This window comes from Balaenoptera physalus (genome assembly GCF_965194825.1).
Source record: "Balaenoptera physalus genome assembly, chromosome: 1".
Lineage (NCBI taxonomy): Eukaryota > Metazoa > Chordata > Mammalia > Artiodactyla > Balaenopteridae > Balaenoptera > Balaenoptera physalus.
Window position 1 is genome coordinate 78,866,575 of NC_138882.1, and position 26,531 is coordinate 78,893,105.

Consider the following 26,531-nt stretch of genomic DNA (forward strand, 5'->3'; position numbering starts at 1 on the left):
AACATCATTCTCAATGGTGAAAAACTGAAAGCGTTTCCTCTAAGATCAGGAACAAGACAAGGATGTCCACTCTCACCACTATTATTCAACATAGTTTTGGACGTTCTAGCCATGGCAATCAGAGAAGAAAAAGAAATAAAAGGAATACAAATTGGAAAAGAAGAAATAAAACTGTCACTGTTTGCAGATAACATGATACTATACATAGAGAACCCTAAAGATGCCACCAGAAAATTATTATAGATAATCAATGAGTTTGGTAAAGTAGCGGGATACAAAATTAATGCACAGAAATCTCTTGCATTCCTCTACAATAACAATGAAAGATCAGAAAGAGAAATTAAGGAAACACTCCCATTTACCATTGCAACAAAAAGAATAAAATACCTAGGAATAAACCTACCTAAGGAGACAAAAGACCTGTATGCAGAAAAGTATAGACACTGGTAAAAGAAATTAAAGATGATACCAACAGATGGAGAGATATACCATGTTCTTGGATTGGAAGAATCAATATTGTGAAAATGACTCTACTACCCAAAGCAATCTGCAGATTCAATGCAATCCCTATCAAATTACAGATGGCAGTTTTTATGGAACTAGAACAAAATATCTTAAAATTTGTATGGAGACACAAAAGACCCCAAATAGCCAAAACAGTGTTGAGGGAAAAAAACGGAGCTGGAGGAATCAGACTCCCTGACTTCAGAGTGTATTACAAAGCTACAGTCATCAAGACAATATGGTACTGGCACAAAAACAGAAATGTAGATCAATGGAACAGGATAGAAAGCCCAGAGATAAACTGACGCTCCTATGTCAACTAATCTATGAGAAAGGAGGTAAGGATATTCAATGGAAAAAAGATAGTCTCTTCAATAAGTGGTGCTGGGAAAACTGGACAGCTACATGTAAAAGAATGAAATTAGAACACTCCCTAACACCATACACAAAGATAAACTCAAAATGGATTAAAGACCTAAATGTAAGGCCAGACACTATAAAACACTTATGGGAAAACATAGGCAGAACACTCTATGATATACATCACAGCAAGTTCCTTTTTGACCCACCTGCTAGAGAAATGGAAATAAAACCAAAAATAAACAAATGGGACCTAATGAAACTTAAAAGCTTTTACACAGCAAAGGAAACCATAAACAAGATGAAAAGACAACCCTCAGAATGGGAGAAAATATTTGCAAATGAAGTAACTGACAAAGGATTAATCTCCCAAATATGTAAACAGCTCATGCAGCTCAATATTAAAAAAACAAACAACCCAATCCAAAAATGGGCAGAAGACCTAAGTAGACAGTTCTGCAAAGAAGACATACAGATGGCCAGGAAGCACATGAAAAGCTGCTCAACATCACTAATTATTAGAGAAATGCAAATCAAAAGTACAATGAGGTACCACCTCACACCAGTTAGAATGGGCATCATCAGAAAATCTACAAATGCTGGAGAGAGTGTGGAGAAACGGGAACCCTCTTGAACTGTTGGTGGGAGTTTAAATTGATAGAGCCACTAGGGAGAACAGTATGGAAGTTCCTTAAAAAACTAAAAATAGAATTACCATATGACCCAGCAATCACAGTACTGGGCATGCACCCTGAGAAAACCATAATTCAAAAAGACACATGCACCTCAATGTTCACTGAAGCACTATTTACAATAGCCAGGTCATGGAAGCAACCTAAATGCCCATCGACAGACGAATGGATAAAGAAGATGTGGTACATATATACAATGGAATATTACTCAGCCATAAAAAGGAACGAAATTCCGTCATTTGTAGAGACATGGATAGATCTAGAGACTGTCATACAGAGTGAAATAAGTCAGAAAGAGAAAAACAAATATTGTATATTAACACATATATGTGGAACCTACAAAAATGGTACAGATGAAACGGTTTGCAGGGCAGAAATTGAGACACAGATGTAGAGAACAAACCTATGGACACCAAGGGGGGAAAGCGGTGGGGTGGTGGTGGTGGTTGTGTGATGAACTGGGAGATTAGGATTGACATATATACACTAATATGTATAAAATGGATAACTAATTCTAATAAGAACCTGCTGTATAAAAAAATAAGTAAAATAAAATTCAAAAATTAAAATAAAAAAAAAGATCAAGAGAAAAAACAAAAACAAAAAACAAAAGAAACCCACTGGACAGCAGCCCTTTTGAAAAATCCTCAGAGGATTCAGTCTGAGCAAATCCCATGACCTTGACTTCCATCCTTTACCCTGTTCTGTCATTTGACTCCGCCTACTCCTCCTCAGCTTCTTTTTCATGGTTCACTTTAAAGTCTTCCTTAGTTAACTCCACTTCAACCTTGCTCATTCTACTCCTGTCTCATCTTATCTTCTAGTCCAAATGTTTACTGTAGTCCACGTTGGGGGAAGAGCTGAATGAAAACTGGGCTTGACTGGAGCTGAAGCATGACCTCAGGCAAGTCTGACCCTGAGTTTCAGTTCGGAAATTCAGGTAGTAATACCTGTCCTCACCTCACAGGGCTCCAACATGATCAAGTGTCATATACAATTTCTGGTATTTAGCCGACTCCATTTCCCCATGCTGATCCTTTGGAGAGGGTAACTACTTCCAAGACAAGAGTTCAGAGATTGAGGAGAGCAGTGTTTTTATTTGTCATCTCCATGTTGAGAATCAGAAATGTCCCCAATTTGGAAATAGCTACTAATATGCTGTATCAGGGACTGTGGCTACCTTATGGGTCTCCAAATTGTCCTGGGTGGGCAAATAATTCATTTAGATACAAGAGGGATGGGCCTGAAATTTCTTAGACCACAAGCATGTGGAATCCATTCATTTGGGTCAAATAACCTTGCTTTTCTACTAATGTTCAGTGGATAGGCCAATGTAAAGGTTCATACAGTGAATTTATCATAAGGGAGGAAGAGCCTGGGGGTGAGAGACCAGTATTCAAACTGTGTAGATCTGATTTCCCACACTTTGTGCTCTCAACCTACCCACACATGATCTACTCCTCACATGATTTAAAGTTGGCTCAGGCCAGAAATCCCCTTGGGTGGGTACCTGCAAATTTTAGCCTCTGGATTAATCAGGGTGATTCCTAACTGGGAAACCAAAAGCAGATATTCTCTATCAGGGGTCTTTAATCTTTTCTGAGCACTGACATCTCTGAAAACCAGTAGAAGCTATGGATCCTCTCACCAGAAAACAAAACTAACACACATTCAAACAAAATGGTTCGTTTCCGTTGGGCTCTTATTAAAAAAAAAAAAAAAACAACAATGGGGTTTCCTGTTTCTGGTGCCCAGGCCCCACCCACGAGTTGCTGGATGGAGAGAAGAATTCAGTGCTTTTTTTCTCTAATCTTAAGACACGAGTTCAAGAGAGTCCTCGGTCCCTTCCTAGCTTGGTTCTGGCCTGTCTCCAGAGTTCCTGGGAAGTTCTGGAGAGTAGCATGTGCTCCAGAAGGTGGGAACTGTCTCTGGCTCTGGAACTTCTACTGCTGCCTCATTTGTTCCTGGCAACCAGCGTACAAGGTACTTTCCACAAATTGTCTGCCTCTAATTGTGCACTGAAAGCCCTGTCAGACGGAAAAGGGAATATGGGGTGTGGCTCCACCTGGAAGTGGAGTAGGGGGTCCGGGCAGCAGTGGTAAGTTGGGGAGCCTTCCTTAGCCTGGAGAATCAGACTCCATCTCTTTCCCCAAGGGGCCGTGACAAAATTAGGACCTTGGTGAGATGGGGATGTAGGCCCCTCATATTTAGTGCTGTGGTTTGTCCTCTGTAAAGTCTCCTTGCATTGTGAATAACAGGAAGCTACTCTGATAGCCGCCACATTTTATGCTCAGGTGTGTTGTGCTCCTTGAGGCATTCTTTGAGACCTTTGTCTTTGCAAGGAGTTGTGTCGTGAGCAAAGGTAAATGATGCTGTCATTGTCCCAGAGAGAGACAAAACTGTGGGAAAGGAAACTTGTCTAGGGTCTCTGAGTGAGAGTCTGAGCAGAGAACTCAGTATCAGAGGAACCTCCAAACATCTGATTAAGAGTTCAGGTTCGTTCTTCTGCCATGGGCTTGTTCTGGTCCCCTCGTGTGCTAATTTTCCTTTCCCTGTTACCGCTGCCCAGCCCTCCAGAACCTGTCTGAGAATTGAGAGCTAAGTTATTGTCTTTCTCACTATTCCTCCTAATAAATACTCAGGTCTTTTTCATTTGAGGGGCTTTAATGCTCACCACTATGGAAAAAAATGAGTAAAAGTGAATGTTCTTATGGGAAACAAATATAACATCATAGAATTATGACAGTATGTAACTTTTAGGGAGACGAGATAGCAATGCTTAAAGGAAACCCTGTTGGCCAATTATGCAAGGCCTCTCAGGGTGGTAATACATTGGATCTGGTTTATGACTGGTTTAGGAGAGGAAGAAATTTTTCTCTACCCTTCTAGGTTCTTCTGGCTGGTCTAAGAATTAAATTGACATGAGACATATTAACAAGAGAAAATCAGAGTTTAATATTGCATACATGGGAGAAGCCCAGAAAACCTGAGTAACTTGCCATAATGGCTGAAGTCCTCACCTTAAATATCATCCTCAGCTAAAGACAAAAGAGGATGTTGAAGGTGACAGTTCTGGGAGGTTATCAGGAAGAGCACAGTAAACAAGGGTAAGGTTGTTAGGCAGATTTAAGTTAGCGCCTTCTCCAGTGATAAGAGTTTCTAGAGATTTGGTCTCCCTCTCTGTCCTCTTCCGGTACAGAGAGGGAGACACCCTTACAAATGAAAATTTCCCTTACAAATATAAATGTTTCTTACAAAAGGGTAACTCCTACATGGTTTTCAGAATGTTTACCACGTCTTCTCTTTCTTTAGAAAATAACCAGCTTAAAACAATTAATATGCCAAAGAAACATATATTAGGGTGGCAAATTCTGCTCCCTTAGGCTGTATGAGCCTAGAGACATGATGTCTTCAGGGCACTCGTGGCTGTGTGGGCTCCATGGGACTGACTGTACTCATAGGACACTGATATGACCTTGGGAGTGGGGACTGGCATGAAGTATTCATCCAATTGTTGGGAAAGATAAAGATGCCAAGAGAACTGGAATATTTCAGGACTTTTCTAGACTTAGGTCAATGTGTCTAAATCTTTTTATGTCTAGATTATGCCTACAGATGGTCCTTTTATCCCCAATTTATGACCCCCTCACCCCATAACCACATTTCATCTTAATTTAACTTTGCTGTTTGCCTTGAAGGAGGTTCTGTCTCTCTTACCTCTAGGTCTATATAAATGCCTTTCCTTCTGCCTAAAATTTCCTTCACTCTCTTCTCTCCAGCTCCTCCCTTAGCATTCCATTTTCATGTGACTTCCTCCTGGAAACCTCAGGCTCCAGGTTATGGTTGGTGAACTGCTTGATTGTCTGTTTCCTTGAGCCCCGTGAGGACAGGGACCTTGTCCAGTGCTAAACCTGGCACAGTTCCTAGAACATGGCATGGGCTCAATAAATAATTATTAATCCTATGAATGAATGACATCAAAGGACTTCCTTTCAGGTTATCTGTCCAGATCTTCCTAGGGGTATAGTAATTCTCTCCTCCCCAGTAAGGGATGCTCTTGTGACGAAATTTAAGAAGTAGTTTTAAATCTTCTCCTTAATCCCTCCTCAGACTTGAGTTTCTCAGCTCTCTGACCTCAGGGCCCCCTCATCACTAGTAGGCATCTTCCCTGTCTCCCTTCAGTACAACAGAGTGTGGTGGAAACAGCTTGAACTGGGAATCAGAAGACCTATGTTCTGTGTTCCATGCCATGGGACTTTCTATAAATTGTGAAAGCTTCCTGAGCCTCAATTTTCTCCACTCTGTTATGGGTATAACAATATGCTCACCATTTTTTCAAGGGGTTATTGTTAAGTTCAAAAGAAATAAAGAATGTGAAATTGCTCTGTGATTGTGACCACATACAATTTGAGGTAGATAAGAGCTGAGAAGAACATAAGGAAACTCCAAAGCCCAACACGCTCTCCTGAGCCACAGACCTGAATTTCTAACTGCTTTTAAAACATCTCCAGACTCTCCAAACACATTTCCAAAATCTAACTCCCCATCTTTGTTCCAGCTATCTACTGTTGCATAACAAGCCACCACAACACTGGGACTTCCTCACCTTCCATTTAGTCATTGCAATCTGGCCAATTAAACTCATTAGACTTCCCATCTCAGGAAATGGCACTCTCTCTGTTCATCTTGTGCCCCATGACACACATCTGGAATCTTGATATCTATTGACAAATTACTTCCTTGAAAGGTTTGTACAGGTTTGTTAAATAGTTGATCTCATTAGAGAGCTCCAGGTAACTCTATATCAATATCTTTAAGACTCATCTCTTTCAGTTCTTCAAAGTTTTACTAGAAATCACATGACTTGTTTTTAGAGTAATCAGAATTTCTCCTTTAGGACCTCTTTCTCTTCCTGGGTAGACTCTTTTTGTATGAAATTACAACTTCCTTTGATCTGATTTTTCCCCCTGTTTTAGTTTTGCTTCTCTACAGACAAGAAACATGGTTAAGCACAGGAAAGATCTGCTTCATTTTCTGTTATAAACTACAGGTAAACACAGTTACTTTATCCTAAGCATCCACACACATAACCAACTACTTCTTCTTGATAGAATTAAATCAAAATAGCACTTTTCTTTAAGTAGTTTTCTACTTCTAAAACATGGAATTGTTAGGAAGGCAAATCAAGATTTTTTCAATTTACTTTAAAAATTGAAAAAATACATAAATATATTATATATAAGAAAAATATAAGTGAATCTATCTATCTGAATTTATTAGACAATCCTCTGTAACAGACTAAACCACCACCTTGATATCCTAAATTGTACTACAATGGCTGGGCATTAATTTTTGCAATCTATATCAGTAATATTAATGCATCTTTCTTCAACTTGTGATTGGATTAAAGAATGCTTCTAGAAGACTAGAATATTTTTTGTTCCCTTTTTTTATGGTTAATCAAGCATTCTTTCTACTGTTTCTATCTTTAGGTTCATGTTGCTTTTTAAGCCTACCCTTTCATTAGATATTTCATAACAAAACTCACATTTCTTTTATTAAATTAATTTTTATTTTATGTTGGAGTGTAGTTGATTTACAATATTGTGTTAGTTTCAGGTGTACAGCAAAGTGATTCATTTATACATGAACATATATTCATTCTTTTTCAGATTCTTTTCCCCAAACTCACTTTTCCTTTGCTATTCTCAGGCATGAGTCTCAGCCCATGAGAGGTTGCTGGGTTTATATTTCAAGGTTTCCCTTAGCTGCTTTTTATTGATTTGTTGATACTGAAACCATGAATGCTCTACTCAACACTCTTTTATGTTGTTTCTTTTGAGAGTTTCTGGGCAGCTTCTCCATTGCTCCTCTGCTGTCTATGTCCTAATAGTCATCTTTTATTCATTTATTCAGGACCCAACCATAAGACAGGGCTGCTGCACTGTCCCAGTTTGGGCACATTATGATACTTAAGAAACACTGTTCATTGGTCATAAGTAATTAAATAGTAACTCCAATTTCTACTTGAAGTCTCTCAAAGGATGTTAAAGGGAATCCAATTTATAAGCTATAGTAATACTTCTACCATATCCTCTCCTGTCCTCTTCAGTCTTCTCAAACCATCCCACTCATGTGCTGCCCAGAGATTCTCACTCTTTTGAGCCTTAATACTATAGCACCCCGATTTCCTAAACCAACCTGAGTGGCCCCTGTTTATCTTCTCCTTTCCTCTCTGCCTTTTCAGTCCAAACCAATCTTAAGAAGTAAGCAAAAAAAAAAGCTAAGTGGCAGTAAAAATAAGAAAAATGTGACTAGTAGGAGGTCATGAGGAGATGACTGGGAACACTTATGTATGCATTTGTGTCCCTGCCATTCATTCATTCATTCATTCTTTCATTCTATACTAAACAACAAATGTGAGCCAAGTATTGTGGGGATTCAAAATTGAGTAAGACATGGTTTTTGCCTTTGAGAAGTTCACAATCTTAGTGACTATGTGTCTGTTATAGTTTCTCCCTCCCCCTCACACTTTAGTTTGAAGTTCTTTTGAGCATGTTGGGGATACCCTGGACAAACAAGATCTCATTGTTATAAAGCAGACTCCATTCTCACAAGGAGAAATGATGTGTATTACAACTGGGTCTGGATCGTGACTTGAGTCTATATGCTCTGTATTCTTCATTCCTCATTGGGTTCATCTTCATTCCTCCTTCCCCAAGGAAGCTTCAGGTAAGTTCTCTGGTCTTACCATGTTGCTGGGGCCTCTTTCTTATCATCACATGTCCTAGCCAAAGACTTGGTTTTGTTTTTCTTTTGTGCATGCTGATGTCTTTTACTTTTAGACCTAGCCTGCAAGTGAAAGCTTCTTCAGGAGCTGCTACAGTTTTTTGGATTTTTGGCCCCTACTTCAACATTCTTCACTCTTCCAGATTCACATATAGGCATTCATTCCTAAAAAATATATCATTAGTCTAGTCCTTATTTTACCACTGTTTTGGTACAATAAAGTAAGTTCAACAGGCAGTTGTTAAACATCTCAATACTTAATGCATAGTACTAGATGTTATGGATACAAAATTAACGTAGGTAATAATAATAAAACAATACATGACATTTATTGAATACTTACTAATCTTCCAAGTATTATTCTACGTACTTTATGTGTATTGATTATTTGTATTAATTTAATTGTATTCTAAGCATTTATTTGTGTAACTCTGGGTCAGGGTTCTTTAGAGAAAAAGAACCAATAGGAGATATATAAATATATAGAAAGAGATTTATTATGAGGCCCACGCAGTTATGGAAGCATAACCCATATTATGTACTTCTTTGGAGAAGTCCCATGATCTGCCATCTGCAAGATGGAGGCCAGGAAAGCTACAGGTGTAGATCCAGTACAAATCCACAGGCCTGAGAATATATAGACTCATGATTTGAGTCTATTTGCTCTGTGTCCTTCATTCTCAGTGGACTCATCTTCATTCAACCTTCCACAAAGAGGCTTCAGGGAGCCAATGGTCTAATTCCTAGTCCAAGTCCTAAGGTCCAAGGACCAGGAACACTGATGTCCAAGGGTAGGAGAAGATGGATATCCCAGCTCAAAGTAGAGAGCAAATTTGCCTTTTTTTCTGCCTTTTTGTCCTATTCTGGTCCTCAATAGATTGGATGATGTTCACACACATTGGTGAGGGTGATCTTCTTACTCAGTTTACTGATTCAAATGCTAATCTCTTCCAGAAAAACCCTTATAGATGATCCAGAAGTAATGTTTTACCAGCTCTCTGGGCATCCTTTAACTCAGTAAACTTGACACATGAACTTAACCTTCACAAACTCTGTAAGATAAATACTGAAACAAAGGCAGAGAGGCTAGGTAAAATGCTCAAGGTTATACATCTAGTAAGTGGGCTAGGATTTAAATAGTCTAATTCTAGAGCCCGTGTTCTTTTTTTTCCTTTTTGAATTTTATTTATTTATTTATTTATTTTTGGCTGTATTGGGTCTTTGTTGCTGCACGCAGGCTTTCTCTAGTTGTGGCGAGCTGGGGATACTCTTTGTTGCAGTGTACAGTCTTCTCATTTCAGTGGCTTCTCTTGTTGTGGAGCACGGGCTCTAGGCACGTGGGCTTCAGCAGTTGTGGCATGCAGGCTCAGTAGTTGTGGCTCGTGGGCTCTAGAGCACAGGCTCAGTAGTTGTGGCACACGGGCTTAGTTGCTCCGCGGCATGTGGGATCTTCCAGGGCCAGGGCTCGAACCCGTGTCCCCTGCATTGGCAGGCAGATTCCTAACCACTGCACCACCAGGGAAGTCCCCAGAGCCCATGATCTTAACCATTATACTACAATGGAGAATGAGTTAAACTCATGAGATTCGTTTTTTGTCCGTAGGAAGCATGTGGTCTGGTGATAAAGGCAAGTAATAGACATTAAATGGATCACTTTAATATGCTGTGAGTTCTAAGATATAGACATGCACAGGATATTGTAGCTTTCCTTCCTCCTTCCTTCACCACCTATGTGTAATGATTCAAAAAAAGCCATCCTGGTGGTTGGCTGTGACTTCTCACTGAGAAATAAAGTGGTTAATTGTGGGTTGTGCTATCTTCCTAAGCATATGTCTGAGACTTGTTGGAGAGTCTACCAAGGATGACCTAGGCCAGCAGTTCTCAACCAGAATGAAGGCAGGAAGATTTTTCCTCCCAGGGGGCATTTGGCATTGTCTGGAGATATTTTTGATGGTCACAACTGGAATGATGCTACTGGCATGTAGTGGGCAGAGGTCAGGGAGGCTGCTAAATATCCTACAATGCACAAGGACAGCCCTTCACAACAAGGAATTCTCTGGTCCAAAAAGTCAATAATGCCAAGGTTGAAAAACACTGACCTAGGCTGTCTATTGTCACCACTTTTATTAATTCACATGGAAACAAGTAACAGAATGAGAACGAGTCTAGAATATGTGTCTAGTAATTTTAAAATCTTGAAGAGAAAGTATGCTCCTGAAGAGGTATGGTCCAAGAGGCCAGAGACTCTGCATTGCTGATGTCAGAGCCTAGAATAGGACCTGGCACATAGTCATTGTTCAAATACTGTTGGTTGGACTGAACTGATTATGTCACAGAGATTATAAAATATGGAATGGATCAATCAGAAACAGTGTGGAAATAAATGTCTGTGTGTGTCTGTGAACACACCAGGCATACATTAAATGCTCCATAACTGGTTGTTGAATGGATAGATGGATGGTTGGAAGGATTAGTGACTAGGAACTTGAAAGACCTGGGAACACAGGCATTTTGAATCTTTATTGAAAAGAATGTTTTTGGAAACGATAGACATGTGGAAATTAAATAGGTATAGATACGATGTTAAGCAATATGAAGTTTTGTGTGACAGTATATGAGGTAAGAGCGATATAGATCATATTTCTTCTTTCCTCTACCATTAGCTTTTTTCTACTGCTCTTTCTCAGCCTATACATTTACACTTAGTTTTCCTCCCTCCACAGAGAGTGTTAGCAGACCTTCCTTCATCATATGTCTTCTGGCTATCACCTTTTCTTTCTCCTTGCATTCAAGAAACCAGGTTTTTTAGAACTGAGGTTTATACAATTTGGGGTGCCCTCATGAGAAAGAGAACAGAACTGTAAATACAAATAGGAAAAAAAAAATGAATGTAGTTAGAATGAGAAAAGAAAGCCCAGTGTATCACAAGTTTTTTTAAAAGCTGACAAATACAAAAATCACAAAAGCCAGAAAAATAGCACAATATTTTTATTAATAAAATGCTTTCACTCTCCTATAATACTTTGCCACTGACTAACTCTGGTTCCCTTTCATTTCAAACCTTGTTTCTCCTTTACTTCTTACCTACTGCTGGAGAACTAAATTGAACCACAAGGAACACAAACACAGAGAGGAGACGTGACTCGTCATCATTTTATTTGAAAATGTCCTGTTATGAGAGTAAGGGAGAGAGCCAGGTCTGGCTCAGTGTCCTTTTTCTTTCTCGTCTAGGGCAGAATTAGACGGATTATAAGCACATCTCCTGTCCTCATGCCCACTTCTCAAGCTCTAACTATCATTGAATTCCTGATCAGTGGTCAGGCCCTCTGATAAAGATCATACTCACTGCTCCCAAGCAAAAGTCTCTTCCTTCTTCTTTGTTCCACCAGCCCAGGCCAAAGCCTGGGCCACTGGGCAGCTCTACCTTCTCTAAAATGGGTCTCACTCACTCTGACTCTCATTGGCAGATTATTCAAAATATGCCATCTCCGGCAGCAACGTGAGTCTGCCAATCTCCAGTTTGCCGAGGAACTACAACTCACTCACCTGGTTTTATACTGCTGACCAGAAGATTGTAGAATGGGAATCCGGTCAGCTTAAATACTTCAATACTAAATTTAAGGACAAGGCCAGGCTTGATCTTCAAAGTGGCACACTGCACATCGATAACGTCCAGAAGGAGGACAGCAGCACTTACCTCCTGATGGTGCTGAAGGACACTGGGGATGAGGACGAATGGAAGATCTCACTGGTGGTGCTTGGTGAGTTCGGGGAACCAAGCAGCAAGTCCCCACTCTAGGGCCCTGGACGGACCACTGGGAGGGGACTCTCCCTGGGGGGGGGGGGAAACCTCAGGATAGGCTTAATTCATTTCTCCTGGAGCCAGTTCCACTTGGAAGTGAGGCTGGGCCAGCCAGACTCAAAGTAGATTACTCTGGGACATTTAAAACCTCTTCTGACATTAAGGAGTCTAAGATTTGAAGATAAAGAAACAGTAAGGATGGTTTCCTCTCTATTCTCTTCATGCTCTCCTGTGATCAACCCAAATCAGTTCTGAGCTCTTCTTAATAACATAACTGAACAAAGACTTCATCAAACATAAGGAAAAAGATAGAAGAGATAAAGAATTGGGCAAGAGCTGTTCAAGAGTGTTTTTACCTTTCAGAATGGTTGGGACAAAAACTTCCACTCCTAGCGCCAACCTAACCAGTATATGTGAAGTAAGGGCTTGAACATTATACTTGGAGTCAGACAGACCTGGGTTTAAAACCCTGGTCAGTAACTTACTATCTGTGTGAACTTGGAGAAAGATCTTGCCATCTCTGCCCCATTAGGTAAGATTCTGTTGATGGCAGGTGATGGAGACCAATTTGATGTACCTTTAGCAAAAAAGGAGAATTTCTTTGAAAAAAAGAAAACTAGGACTATTTAAAGCGATGCAAGGAGTTTAGTAGAGTCAAGAAGGGCTGAAGGGGAGGAAGAACGGTCTAAGAGGCTAAAATCCCCTGCTCACTCACTTCCTCCATGTCATATGGCCTGAAAATTCAAGACGTACTGGGAACAGGAAAGATTCAAAGGCTTTTACAGTGGTTTTTTAAAAAAATCCCAAATTTATATCATTTACCAAATTCTGTGGTAAATACTCCCACCACAGCCACCTCCAAACTGCTAACGGTTTCACAACCAACTTGCAACATTTCTGCATATCTTAAAATCCACAAACTGGCTTGGCTTTAGCACACTTGCCTAGGGATAAGACCCTGAGGATGCGATTAGCAGAAGAATCGTCCTTCAGTCCAGTCCAGGAATTTCTGACAGCTCAAAGGGGGCCTCTTGGAGCCAGGCTGCCCTAGCTGGCTCTGTCCACAAAGTGCTCAGGGCTGTACTGCTTACCATGGGAAATGAGGAAGGTATGCAAGACTTGAGGTCAGACCACAGGAAATGATGAAAAACAGTATGAAGATTGCTCATATAAAGTATGCAGGAGGAGTCCAGCAATCTGATAGGGTTTCATGGAGGAGATGGATCTAGAGTTCAAGAGGTCAGATGGCAGAGTCTCCATTGCCCCTCACAGACATACAACCCAGAGGCCAGCACTGATTGGGTCAATTCTCTGCCACATTTTAATCCTCTGACATCTGAGCTGCATTGATTCTGTAAGTGTTTTACCCTTGACCAGAAGGAAAAGACCCCAGAGGATTTCAAGTAAAGCAATCCTAGTCAAGGAAGGAGCAGATGATGGGATTACCTCTCAACCAATCTGGCTGCAGGATGACAGCAGCGATGACGCTGTGACCTCCAGCATGCATGTAACGCTTACACCCTGCAAAAGCACTTCCTCATGGACCATGACATTGTATCTTACTAACATTGGGCTGTGAAGCAGTCATCTTACATGCAAGAAGGAAGTTCAAGGGGTTAGTTATCTTGCCTAATGTCACTCTACCAGGGCCAAGTCCAGGACCCAGGCTGGTCTCACTGTAAAGCAAGTGTATGTCTTTTCTATCGCATAACTGATTCATCCATCCATCCATCCATCCACCTATCCCTTTCATCAGATACTTATAGAATACCTGCTCTGTGGCTGGCACTGAGATACCAAAGTTAACTGATGCAGTGCTGTTCATCACTACTGATTTTTGCTGGGAATTCCATGAGGTTCTTCTCTGTAGTTCTGCCAGCGTCCAGGAAAGGTATAGGGTGGTACCTCTTACCCCAGGACTCTTGCTGAATCTGAGCCCAAGAACTCTTGAAGGACTGATAGGCCAAGGTGCCAAGTGTGGGCCATTGCTAGAGAAGGGGCCCTGAGCAGCTCAGACAGTTGGGATATCAAGTCCAACCCTGCTGATCTCTATGCTAAACCTCTGCTGTTCTTTCTGGCCCACAGACGGTCATAACCCCATTTTTGTTTCTGGGTGCATGGCTCCCCCTTCTGGATCCAGCTTAGCTTCACTCCAAGGAGTAGCTGTTTCAGTCGGAAGCCTCCAGAGGTCAAAGCTGCTCACTGGCTCCCTCTGCAGGGGCCTCCTCTCCATGACTGCTCCTGCAGCCCTCTGGGGCTCCCTTTGTACTTTGTTGGCTAAACCATCCCAGCATAAATGTTTCATAAATGCATAAACCCATTGTCTCATCTTAACGTATTCATTTTTAGACCCTGTACCAAAGCCTTTCATAGACGTCAAGAAGACACAGGAAGTGAACAAGTGTAACCTAACCCTGTCCTGTGTGACCCAGGACCAGCCTGTAAACTACACCTGGTATGCACAGTCCCTTCCAAAAGAGTTCCAGAGCAGTGTGCTTGAAGTGACCCATGCACCACAAAACTACTCCAGGTCTTACACCTGCCAAGTCAGCAATCCTGTGAGCAGCCAAAATAGAACAGTCAACTTCACTTCACCCTGTGTACTGGGTAAGAGATACTGCCAGGGGAGCTGAGGTGGGCACAGGGTAACTAGTCTTCTCTTGAAGGAAGAAAAGCGTGGAGATCTTATTCAACCTCCTGGCACAGAAATTAGTGGAGAATCCCAAAGGCGTCTGTGAGGCATGGAAGACTTGGGTTCTCTAAGGTTTCACTGCCTTGCTGAGAGGGTTCACCGCCTCTCAGCAAGCTCACCTCGGCTTTGTGGAGCTCAGTGTCCTCATCTGCAAAGGGCAGTTGGCACAGGGGCTCTGATTTCCCCTTCTCCTGCCGTGCTCTAACAGTGCATGGTCCTGGAATCTGAGGCCAGTGTCCTTGCAGAATAATCTGAGATTTCAGGGTGAGCAGGGAGAAAAAGGGCAAGTAGGGGAACAGTCCAGACACTGTTGAGCAGCAACACAGAGACATTTCTCATAGGCAGCAAAGGAAAAAAGGGCCAAGTGGACAAGCATGAGTGAGAACAAGTGGTGAACAGGAGATCCTGATCCTAAGGTAGAGACTTTCTGTTCTTCCCCAGGTGTATGCTTCTTGATGAAGTTGGAAAAGCAAACTCTGGGTTTCATGTTTCAGATTTCTCTGTCGCCTGGGAGGATCCACTCATTAGAGCATCACTCCTGGTTCTCTCTCAAGCCTACACAGGTCCCATAGTGGGGTAGCTATGAGCATAGGTTTTGGAGTCAGTTACACCTGGGATTAATCCTGGGACTGTCACTTACCAGCTAAACAAGTTACTTAGCTTCTCCAAGTCATGTCCTTCTTTTTTTATTTTTACATCTTTATTGGAGTATAATTGCTTTACAATGTTGTGTTAGTTTCTGCTGTACAACAAAGTGAATCACTGTATGTATACACATATCCCCATATCCCCTCCCTCTTGAGCCTCCCTCCCACCCTCCCTCTCCCACCCCTCTAGGTGGTCACAAAGCACCGAGCTGATCTCCCTGTGCTATGCGGCTGCTTCCCACTAGCTATTTTACATTTGGTAGTGTATATCTGTCAATGCTACTCTCTCACTTCATCCCAGCCTCCCCTTCCCCCACTGTGTCCTCAGGTCCGTCCTCTACGTCTGCGTCTGTATTCCTGCCCTGCCAGTAGGTCCATCAGTACCATTTTTCTAGATTCCATATATATGCATTAGCATAGGGTATTTTTCTCTTTCTGACTTACTTCACTCTGTATGAAGTCATGTCCTTCTTAAATAAGACAAAATAATAGTTCTTATCTCATACTGTTATAAGGATTAAATGAGACAATACAGATAACTACCTAGCACAATATCTAACAAGTCCTCAGTGAATGGTAGTTAACTTAGGCCCAGTCTTTTTAATTCTAGAGACACTAGGGATTTGGGAACCACTTAATAAATTTGGATCACCATCTTCAGCATTCCAGGCCCTGTACTCTCCACACGCCTGAAATCATATCCCCAAGCCCTGGTGTACAAATCCCTCCAGAATAACTCATATCTGTGATGCCAACATTTACCTGAGATCCCTGGCATACCCAATCATCAGGGATCATGGCCCCTGGAGACATGGCTCTTTCATGGTCTTCCTGGACCCAGTCTACTCTGCCCACCTGTGCTGATTTCTTTACCTCTGCTCCCACATATGAGCTATGGAAGCTGTATGTTCAGTATTCTTCCCAACCTATTGGTCATGTCTCTTCTAGTCTTTCCTGATATGCCCTGCTTTTCTGCCACCATAGACCCAATATGACACTTTGGTGTCTGACCATAAGACCACCAGTTGGCTGGGTGGTTCTAGCACCACCTTTATATCACCATCATATCCTGAGATCCAGAAAAAGGAAGAGAAACAATCCCTGTCCTTTATAGAATGAAGTGGCTGCTCATTCACAGAGAGGATGAAAGCAATAATACATCTATTTTTTGAAGGGCTAAGCCCATCTTGTCACTTTTTAGCTACCCAAATTATCCTAGAAAAGTACCCCTAATTCTTCTTTTTTTTTTTTTTTAATTTTTTTTTTTTTTATAGCTACTTTATTTATTTATTTATTTATTTTTGGCTGTGTTGAGTCTTCGGTTCGTGCGAGGGCTTTCTCTAGTTGCGGCAAGTGGGGGCCACTCTTCATCGCGGTGCGGGGACCGCTCTTCATCGCGGTGCGCGGGCCTTTCACTATCGCGGCCCCTCCCGTTGCGGGGCACAGGCTCCAGATGCGCAGGCTCAGTAGTTGTGGCTCACGGGCCCAGCTGCTCCGTGGCATGTGGGATCTTCCCAGACCAGGGCTCGAACCCGTGTCCCCTGCATTAGCAGGCGGATTCTCAACCACTGCGCCACCAGGGAAGCCCCCCCTAATTCTTCTTCCCTAATTTATCTGGATCCTCTCCTCCCCTCCCCTGCCTTCCCCTTCTGTATCTCTTTATTTCCCTTTCTTTTTTTTTCCTACCCTTTTTTTCTTCCTAGTTGGTACTGATGGTTAGTAGTGTAGAGAAACATGGAAGGGAAGTAACACGTCCTTCCCTAGAGTTAGCGCATAGCGTCATATTATCAACTGCACCTGAAGCTCTGCCCTACTTAATGGCTGCCCAGTGTAGGAGAGTGATTCTTTCCCACGTCCACAGATGTGCCAAGGTAACCTTCAAGTACAGGACTCAGCTAAGCCAGTGATATTTAAGGGATTTCTGTACTCTTTATACTTTACATCTGGGAGTTTGAGCTTTGCTCAATCTGGGAAAAGGATGTCCCAGGCGCACTGGGTCTGGATTCAGGGAGGAAACAGTTCCCCTGCTCTATAAGCTCCCATGCCAATGTCAAGTACCCCTGCCCCTTCTCAACACATTAATCAAGACACCTAAATGTTTTGTGTTTTCTTGCTATTTCAGCCCTATCCTCTGGAGTAGCTGCAACTTGGCTAGTGATCATGGTAACCACTGTTCTTGGTCTCCTATGGATCTGAGATAAGCTCTTCTAACTCAAGAGTGAAACTTCAAGAATGCAAGATCTTGCCCTCATCAGTAACCATACTATTAACCAGCACAGAAGTTCTGGCTATATAGGATGGGGGAAAGTACTGAGATGTCTACAAGGATTTTCAAATTAGCTTTTTAAAACCATAGTAATATTTTATTTTATATCCTCTAGTTGTTTTTTAACATACATATACACATGCATTATTCCCACCAAAAAATGGGCAAAATGTATTATGCAATGTTTTCTTGTTGGAATAAATATTTGATATGATTGTCAAAGTGGATTCCTAAAGTTGCCACAAATTTGTTGGACAATGCCTGCTCCATTAGCCTAGACAAACCGGAACATGGAGATACAAAGGGGAACACCTGGGACCACTGCCTCCTGTGTGCCTACAGGGCTGGGAGGTAATTTGTTCTGTCTCTAACTCTTGCTTCCACATCCTTGCCAAACCTCCTGGGGTTCCAGCTCTCAAACTCCTCCCCCACCAAGTTCTGGTCTCCTTCTCAGTGGTTTGCCTTGTTCTAGCCTCTGTGAGGAACATACTTATTAGGTTTCCTGGGAATGTGAGGTCAGGCTTACTCCCCCAGAACTGAGTATGCAGCTTTTTTTTTTTGCCCTGATTTTTTTACATCTTTATTGGAGTATAATTGTTTTACAATGTTGTGTTAGTTTCTGCTGTATAACAAAGTGAATCAGCTCTACGTATAGGTATAACCCCTCCCTCTTGAGCCTCCCTCCCACCCTCCCCATCCCAGCCCTCTAGGTCATCACAAAGCACCGAGCTGATCTCCCTGTGTTATGCGGCAGCTTCTCACTAGCTATCTATTTTACACAGGGCAGTGATATCTGTCAATGCTAGTCTCTCACTTCATTCCAGCCTCCCCTTCCCCTCCTGTGTCCACAAGTCCATTCTCTATGTCTGAGTCTCTATTCCAGCCCTGCCACTACATTCATCAGTACCATTTTTCTAGATTCCATATATATTGAGTATGCAGCTTTATCGCATAAAGAGGGTCCTTCCCAAGCCTCTTATTGGGAGCTGAGTTTCCTCTCCTCCTCTTTTCACCATTGTTGCTGTGTGGGCAGCTCTTCAAGTCCTAGTTGTGTCCTGAGATCCAAAAAACCATCAAATCGACTAAATGCTGTCACCAGGGTCTTTCATTATAGGAAGGTAAGAGCTACCAGGCCCACCATTGACATAACACCTGGATTTTTTGCTGTATGTTCTCCTCCTCTAAGGTTCTCCATGGGCCTGAAGCTGAGAGGGTCACTAAAGGATGTGCTTCCCTTTCAATGAACTGTCCCACCACAGACCATTTTCTCTTTACACCAAATCAACCTTGCCTCCCCTTCCCCTCATCACCTCTGTGGCAGAGATAATACTGTGTGTTCATCAAACACTTTCATTTCCTTTCTGGACTTTGACGTTAATAATTTTATGTGTCAAACCTTATTCTGGGTGTGTCTCTGAGGGTGTTTCTGGGTGAGGTTAACATTTGAATCAGTAGACTGAGTAAAGCAGATTATCCTCTCCAGTGTGGGTGGGCCTTATCCAATCAGTTGAAGGCTTAAAAAGAACAAAAAGGCTTACCCTACCACAAGTATGGGAGAACTCCTCCTAACTCACTGCCTTCAAGCTGGGACATTTGGTTTTTCCTGCCTTCGGACTTGGACTGGAACTACGCCATCAGCTCTCCTGGGTCTCCAGCTTGCTAACTCAGATCTTGGGACTTGTAAACCTCCATAATTGCATGAGCCAATTCCTCATAATAAATCTCTTTAAATGTGTGTGTGTGGTGTGCTACTGGTTCTGTTTCTCTGGAAAACCCTGACTAATACATCAGCCAATAGAAAAATTCTTTTTCCCAGCTCCCTTTTCATCTAACTGGGGCCCTGTACCTGGTTTTAGACAATAGAATGTGGGTAGAATTGATGTAACAGAAAGTGAGGGACTCAGAAGTGGAACCACATAATGCAAGGAGCCTCGGTTCAAGCCATTGCTTGGAAGCCAGCTGTCTGATCTGCATTGGACATGCATGACAAGAAACTTTGGGTGTGTTTGTTACAACAAGATAGCCTGGGCTCCCTAAGACACCCTCTGTCTTCTCTCTCAGCCCAGCCTGCAGTTCCATCCCAAACTGACCTCTGATCAGCTTGCGTCCTCCAATCAGGCTGTCTAGATCTCTTTTCTGTATGCAGTGTCCTCCCCTCTTCCTTCACTTTATTTTGGCAGAGGAGGAGGTTTTGTTGGGAGAAACACACACACACACACACACACACACACACACATATGGGCATGCATGCACACATACACATGAATGGAATAAAAGAGCATTTCTGGGGAAAGTAGTAAGAGGAAAGAAATGTCACTTTATATCACAAATCAGCATATTCCTGGGCTGCTAAGGAAGAGGCACACCTCTCCAGGCATCACGTTTCTATTGGTTCTAGTTACTTAAAAACTTGCGGCAAATCCCACCTTAGATAGCTTAGGTCACCAGCAGCAACTCTTCTCTGCCTCTCCCATCCCTTGAGGCAGTGCCAGATACAAAATACGTGGGGCTCCGTACAAAATGAAAATGAAGGACCGCTTGTTCAAAAAGCAGGAAAAGAGTGCCATTAAATGTACCAAAATGAAGCTTTTTCCTTTCTTCCACAGACTCTCTCTACTTGGGATGGTATTTTTTAACTTGTTATTTAAAGATGTTCTAAGTAAAGGAAAATTAAAATCTTAAATTATTACTATGAATCTTACTGTTTATATTGTGCAATGTCAGTTTTGAAAGAAATACAAGAATATTTACTTTGTATGTAGAATCATTGAAATTACTCAGTTCATATTTCATAGCTCATACATCCACACACACTCTACCAGCACTCTATGGAAGCCAGTGGCTTCCGTGACACAATTCCTTTGTACTTGTTTTGAGTCTTACTGAACTCCTGTGTATCGTGCATCCACTGGATTCTGCACTCATGCGGTACCATGAATGAGGCCACAAGGAACAGTGATTGACATTCATAGTGCACACATCTCCTGCTCATGTGTGTCCTCCCTTGTCTCAATGGACTTCACTTAAAACACAAGTTGAAAGATAAAATTATTAAGAATTGCAACTCCAAATATCATATGTTATTACTTATATGTGGAATCTAAAAAAATTATATGGGGCTTCCCTGGTGGCTCAGTGGTTGAGAATCTGCCTGACAATGCAGGGGACACGGGTTCGAGACCTGGTCTGGGAAGATCCCACATGCCACGGAGCAACTGGGCCCGCGAGCCACAATTGCTGAGCCTGCGCGTCTGGAGCCTGTGCTCCGCAACAAGAGAGGCCGCGATAGTGAGAGGCCCGCGTACCGCGATGAAGAGTGGCCCCCGCTTGCCACAACTGGAGAAAGCCCTCGCACAGAAACGAAGACCCAACACAGCCATAAATAAATAAAAATTTAAAAAAATATATTAAAAAAATTATACAAATGAACTTACTTGCAAAACAGAAAGACTCACAGACTTTGAGAGCAGACTTGTGGTTGCTGGGGGCGGGGGGTGGGGAAAGTGGGGGAGAGAGATAATTTAGGAGTTTGGGAATAACATATACTCACTATGTTACATATAGTAACATATACTCACTACTATACATAAAATAGATAATCAACAGTGACCTACTGTATAGCACAGGGAACTCTACTCAATATTCTGTAATAACCTATATGGGAAAAGAATCTGAAAAAGAATGCATATACTTATATGTATAACTGATTCACTTTGCAGTACACCTGAAACTAACACAACATTGTAAATCAACTATACCCCAATATAAAATAAAAATTAAATTACAAAAAAGGAAAAAAAAAAAGAATTTCAAGATGGTGACAGCAGAGTACTAAACCAAGTGCAGCACCCTTCTGAGCATAGGGCCCTGTTTGATTGCTTAGGTCACATGCCCATGAAGCCAGGTTTGCCTCGAGGATGCCTCATACCCTACGGCCAAGACAATTGCTCCTCTGAGAGTTCTAGTACAGGGATCAAACCTGATTCTCATGTGTTCCCCAGACCCTCATATATTTCAAAAGTTAGTGGGATGATTATCAGTGAACTCAAGCCATTTGTCTTTGTGCAAAGAAGATATTCCAGCATTGGCCCAAAGTTCTTACCATGAATAGCCTCATGTGAACTGAAGTCTGAAGACAAGTTTCCTGTCATCCTTCAGTCAGCTCTGGGGAGCTCTACAGCACTGCCCTCTGCTGGTTCCACGGCAGCAAGTTTAAGTTTAAAAAGTCTTGGATTAGTCCAGTGCTTCTCTAACCTTCACTTTAACAGTAGCAAATCACCTTGGGATCTTGTTAAAATGCAAGCTCTGAATCAGTAGGTCTGGGGTGGAGACCAAGACTCTGCATTTCTAACAAGACCCCCACAGGATGCTAACGCTGCTGTCCATGGACAACTTTCTGAGCCTCAAGGCACAAGAAAATGTCTCTAAGCTTCCTTGTTCTGAACTTAGCTTCAGGATTCTAGGCCTGTCCATGGGACTTGGTTCGCTCCTCCACTGCCTGCCCTACTCTGCTCCTGGATACCACACTCCTTCCCTTCTCAAATTAAATATTCCATTGGTCCCTCCCAGGTTCCCATGGTCCTCTGGTGCATCAGATATGCCACCAGGGACCAGCTTGTTCCAACAGGCAGCACAAGGTGACACATGGAAGGTTTGCAAGGCCAGGAGCTCCTGTGAACTGAGAGAATGCAGCTTTCATATCTGACTCTGCACAAACAGCTTGGATTGGCCCTGGAGGTGGGACCAGGCAAATTAAACCTGGACCCTTGGATCAATGAGTTCATTCATTACCTGCCCATATTTAGCAAGTGCCTGGCCAAGCTGGGTACTGAGGCTCTGTGTTGGGAGCTGCTTAATAAGAACTAACACTGATGGAGGTTGTCTATGTGCCTGGCTCTGTGTCAAGCTCTTTTCCTGAACACTCTTCTTAAGGAAGCAATGCTGGGTGTTGACAGAAGAAGTCTTTCCAAAATTCTTCGTTGGGTTTTAGATTTAAATGGCTTCTTTGACCATGTGTATTTACACAACTCTTGCTGAGAGCAAAGCAGTCGTAGAAATGTTCCATCCTTTATCCTTACTTCTTGTCCAGGAATAACAGGATCAACCTCCTCCAGTACCTTTGGGTTATATTTAAGTGCATTTGTTAAAGTGGCAGCCCCTGCACCTGGAGAGGTGTGCTTTCGTCTCCTCCCAACCTCCTGCTATTCTCCTGCACTCCCCCCACCTTCTCAGAAGATTGCATGGTGGGGGAGGGGACAGATATAGCCCAGAGACACCTGTACCAGCTGGAAAGTGGTAACCACAGGACCTTTTCCTCTTTCACCAGCTGCTTTACCCATCCCCCCATGCTCCAGCTGGGCAAGCTATAGCACAGTCCCTTTGCCCCGTCTCCTCCCGATCACGCCCACCTCTTAGTCTTCTCTCCTCTCTCCTCCATCTTCTCTCTTTCCAAACTTCTGTCACCCTCATTTTCTATTCCACTATCTTCCCATCTCTTAATTTTTCATTCCTCTGTTCCACCTCACCCTACGGATTATTTCTTTCACCACTCCTGCTTTTTACCCAGAAATTTTTGCCTCTGATGTACCATCTGCCAATGAGGGTCTGCACAGTTCCTGATAGGCAGTACCTTGGATGGTTTCTTTCCTTCCTTAATGAAATGAGAAATGTGATCTCCTGAATGAATGCCTCCCAGGACAGTAACCTCTGTGGCTGGGAGGCCAGTTTAGGCAGAGGCTCCCTATGGAGCAGACAGCACAACAAACCCATTGGCTCATTCCCTCAACAAATATTTGTTTGTTTGTTTGTTTGTTTTTTAAACACCTTTATTGGAGTGTAATTGTTTTACAATGGTGTGTTAGTTGCTGCTGTATAACAAAGTAAATCAGCTATATGTATACATATATCCCCATATCTCCTCCCTCTTGCGTCCCCCTCCCACCCTCCCTATCCCACCCCTCTAGCTGGACACAAAGCACCAAGCTGATCTCCCTGTGCTATGTGGCAACTTCCCACTAGCTATCGGTTTTACATTTGGTAGTGTATATATGTCCATGCCACTCTCCCACTTCATCCCAGCATACCCTTCCCCCTCCACGTGTCATCAAGTCCATTCTCTACATCTGCGTCTTTATTCCTATCCTGCCCAAGGTTCTTCAGAAACATTTTTTTTAGATTCTATATATATATGTTAGCATACGGTATTTTTTTTTCTCTTTCTGACTTACTTCACTCTGTATGACAGATGCTAGGTCCATCCGCCTCACTACAAATAACTCAATTTCATTTCCTTTTATGGCTGAATAATATTCCATTGTATATATGTGCCACATCTGCTTTATCCGTTCATCTGTCGATGGACACTTAGGTTGCTTCCATGTCCTGGCTATTGTAAAGAGAGCTGCAATGAACATTGTGGTACATGACTATTTTTGAATTATGGTTTTCTCAGGGTATATGCCCAGTAGTGGGATTGCTGGGTCGTGTGGTAGTTCTATTTTGAGTTTTTTAGTTTATTATGGAACCTCCATACTGTTCTCCATAGTGGCTGTATCAATTTACATTCCCACCAACAGTGCAAGAGGGTTCCCCTTTCTCCACACCCTCTCCAGCATTTATTGTTTGTAGATTTCTTGATGATGGCCATTTTGACTCGTGAGAGGTGATACCTCATTGTGGTTTTGATTTGCATTTCTCTAATGATTAGTGATGTTGAGCATACTTTCATGTGTTTGTTGGCAATCTGTATATCTTCTTTGGAGAAATGTCTATTTAGGTCTTCTTCCCATTTTTGGATTGGGTTGTTTGTGTTTTTGACATTGAGCTGCATGAGCTGCTTGTATATTTTGGAGATTAATCCTTTGTCAGTTGCTTCCTTTGTAAATATTTTCTCCCATTCTGAGGTTGTCTTTTCATCTTGTTTATGGTTTCCTTTGCTGTGCAAAAGCTTTTAAGTTTCATTAGGTCCCATTTGTTTATTTTTGTTTTTATTTCCATTTCTCTAGGAGGTGGGTCAAAAAGGATCTTGCTGTGTATGCCATAGAGTGTTTGGCCTATATTTTCCTCTAAGAGTTTTATAGTGTCTGGCCTTACGTTTAGGTCTTTAATCCATTTTAAGTTTATTTTACTGTATGGTGTTAGAGAGTGTTTTGATTTCATTCTTTTACATGAAGCTGTCCAGTTTCCCCAGCACCACTTATTGAAGAGGCTGTCTTTTCTCCATTGTATATTCTTGCCTCCTTTTTCAAAAATAAGGTGACCATATGTGCGTGGGTTTATCTCTGTGCTTTCTATCTGTTCCATTGATCTACATTTCTGTTTTTGTGCCAGTACTGTCTTGATTACTGTAGCTTTGTAGTATAGTCTGAAGTCTGAGAGTCTGATTCCTCCAGCTCCATTTTTCTTTCTCAAGATTGCTTTGTCTACTCAGGGTCTTTTGTGTTTCCATACAAATTGTGAAATTTTTTGTTTTACTTCTGTGAAAAATGCCATTGGTAGTTTGATAGGGATTGCATTGAATCTGTAGATTGCATTGCGTAGTAGAGTCATTTTCACAATGTTGATTCTTCCAATCCAAGAACATGGTATATCTCCCCATCTGTTTGTATCATCTTTAATTTCTTTCATCAGTGTCTTATAGTTTTCTGCCTACAGGTCTTTTGTCTCCTTAGGTAGGTTTATTCCTAGGTATTGTATTCTTTTGGTTGCAGTGGTAAATGGGAGTGTTTCCGTAATTTCTCTTTCAGATTTTTCATCATTAGTGTATAGGAATGCAAGAAATTTCTGTGCATTAATTTTGTTTCCTGCTACTTTACCAAATTCGTTGATTAGCTCTAGGAGTTTTATGGTGGCATCTTTAGGATTCTCTATGTATAGTATCATGTCATCTGCAAACAGTGACAGCTTTACTTCTTCTTTTCCAATTTGGATTACTTTTATTTCTTTTTCTTCTCTGAATGCCATGGCTAGGACTTCCAAAACTATGTTGAATAATGCTGGTGAGAGTGGGCAACCTTGTCTTGTTCCTGATCCTAGTGGAAATGGTTTCAGTTTTTCACCATTGAGAACGATGTTGGCTGTGGGTTTGTCATACATGGCCTTTATTATGTTGAGGTAAGTTCCCTCTATGCCTGCTTTCTGGAGGGTTTTTATCATAAGTGGGTGTTGAATTTTGTCAAAAGCTTTCTCTGCATCTATTGAGATGATCATATGGTTTTTCTCCTTCAATTTGTTAATATGGTTTATCACATTGATTGATTTGCCTATATTGAAGGATCCTTACATTCCTGGGATAAACCCCACTTGATCATGGTGTATGATCCTTTTAATGTGCTGTTGGATTCTGTTTGCTAGTATTTTGTTGAGGATTTTTACATCTATGTTCATCAGTGCTATTGGCCTGTAGTTTTCTTTCTTTGTGACAGCTTTGTCTGGTTTTGGTATCAGGGTGATGGTGGCCTCATAGAATGAGTTTGGGATTGTTCCTCCCTCTGTTATATTTTGGAAGAATTTGAGAAGGATAGGTGTTAGCTCTTCTCTAAATGTTTGATAGAATTCGCCTGTGAAGCCATCTGGTCCTGGGCTTTTGTTTGTTGGAAGATTTTTAATCACAGTCTCAATTTCAGTGCTTGTGATTGGTCTGTTTATATTTTCTATTTCTTCCTGGTCAGTCTCAGAAAGTTGTGCTTCTCTAAGAATTTGTCCATTTCTTCCAGCTTGTCCATTTTATTGGCTTAAAGTTGCTTGTGGTACTCTCTCATGATCCTTTGTATTTCTGCAG

The 26,531-nt window shown here is 41.9% G+C and overlaps 1 protein-coding gene and 1 long non-coding RNA gene across 2 annotated transcripts in view; one reads left to right on the plus strand and one right to left on the minus strand.

Annotated features, from left to right (window-relative positions):
* LOC309639868 overlaps positions 1-26,531 on the minus strand; it is a 423,467-nt gene that overhangs the window by 171,949 nt on the left and 224,987 nt on the right. The window lies entirely within an intron of this gene.
* On the plus strand, positions 733-19,487 carry CD48 (CD48 molecule). Its single transcript, XM_082411807.1, has 4 exons — positions 733-3,539; positions 11,813-12,106; positions 14,497-14,754; positions 17,609-19,487. Exons 1-4 carry the CDS (start codon positions 3,458-3,460, stop codon positions 17,680-17,682), a joined length of 708 nt encoding a protein of 235 aa, XP_082267933.1. The 5' UTR covers positions 733-3,457; the 3' UTR covers positions 17,683-19,487.

Coding starts and splice junctions, on each gene's coding strand:
- CD48 (XM_082411807.1), top strand. CDS start 3,458: ATGTGCTCCAGAAGGTGGGAACTGTCTCTGGCTCTGGAACTTCTACTG. Junction 3,540..11,812: donor CCTGGCAACCAGCGTACAAG/GTACTTTCCACA, acceptor TCTCATTGGCAG/ATTATTCAAAATATGCCATC. Junction 12,107..14,496: donor GATCTCACTGGTGGTGCTTG/GTGAGTTCGGGG, acceptor ATTCATTTTTAG/ACCCTGTACCAAAGCCTTTC.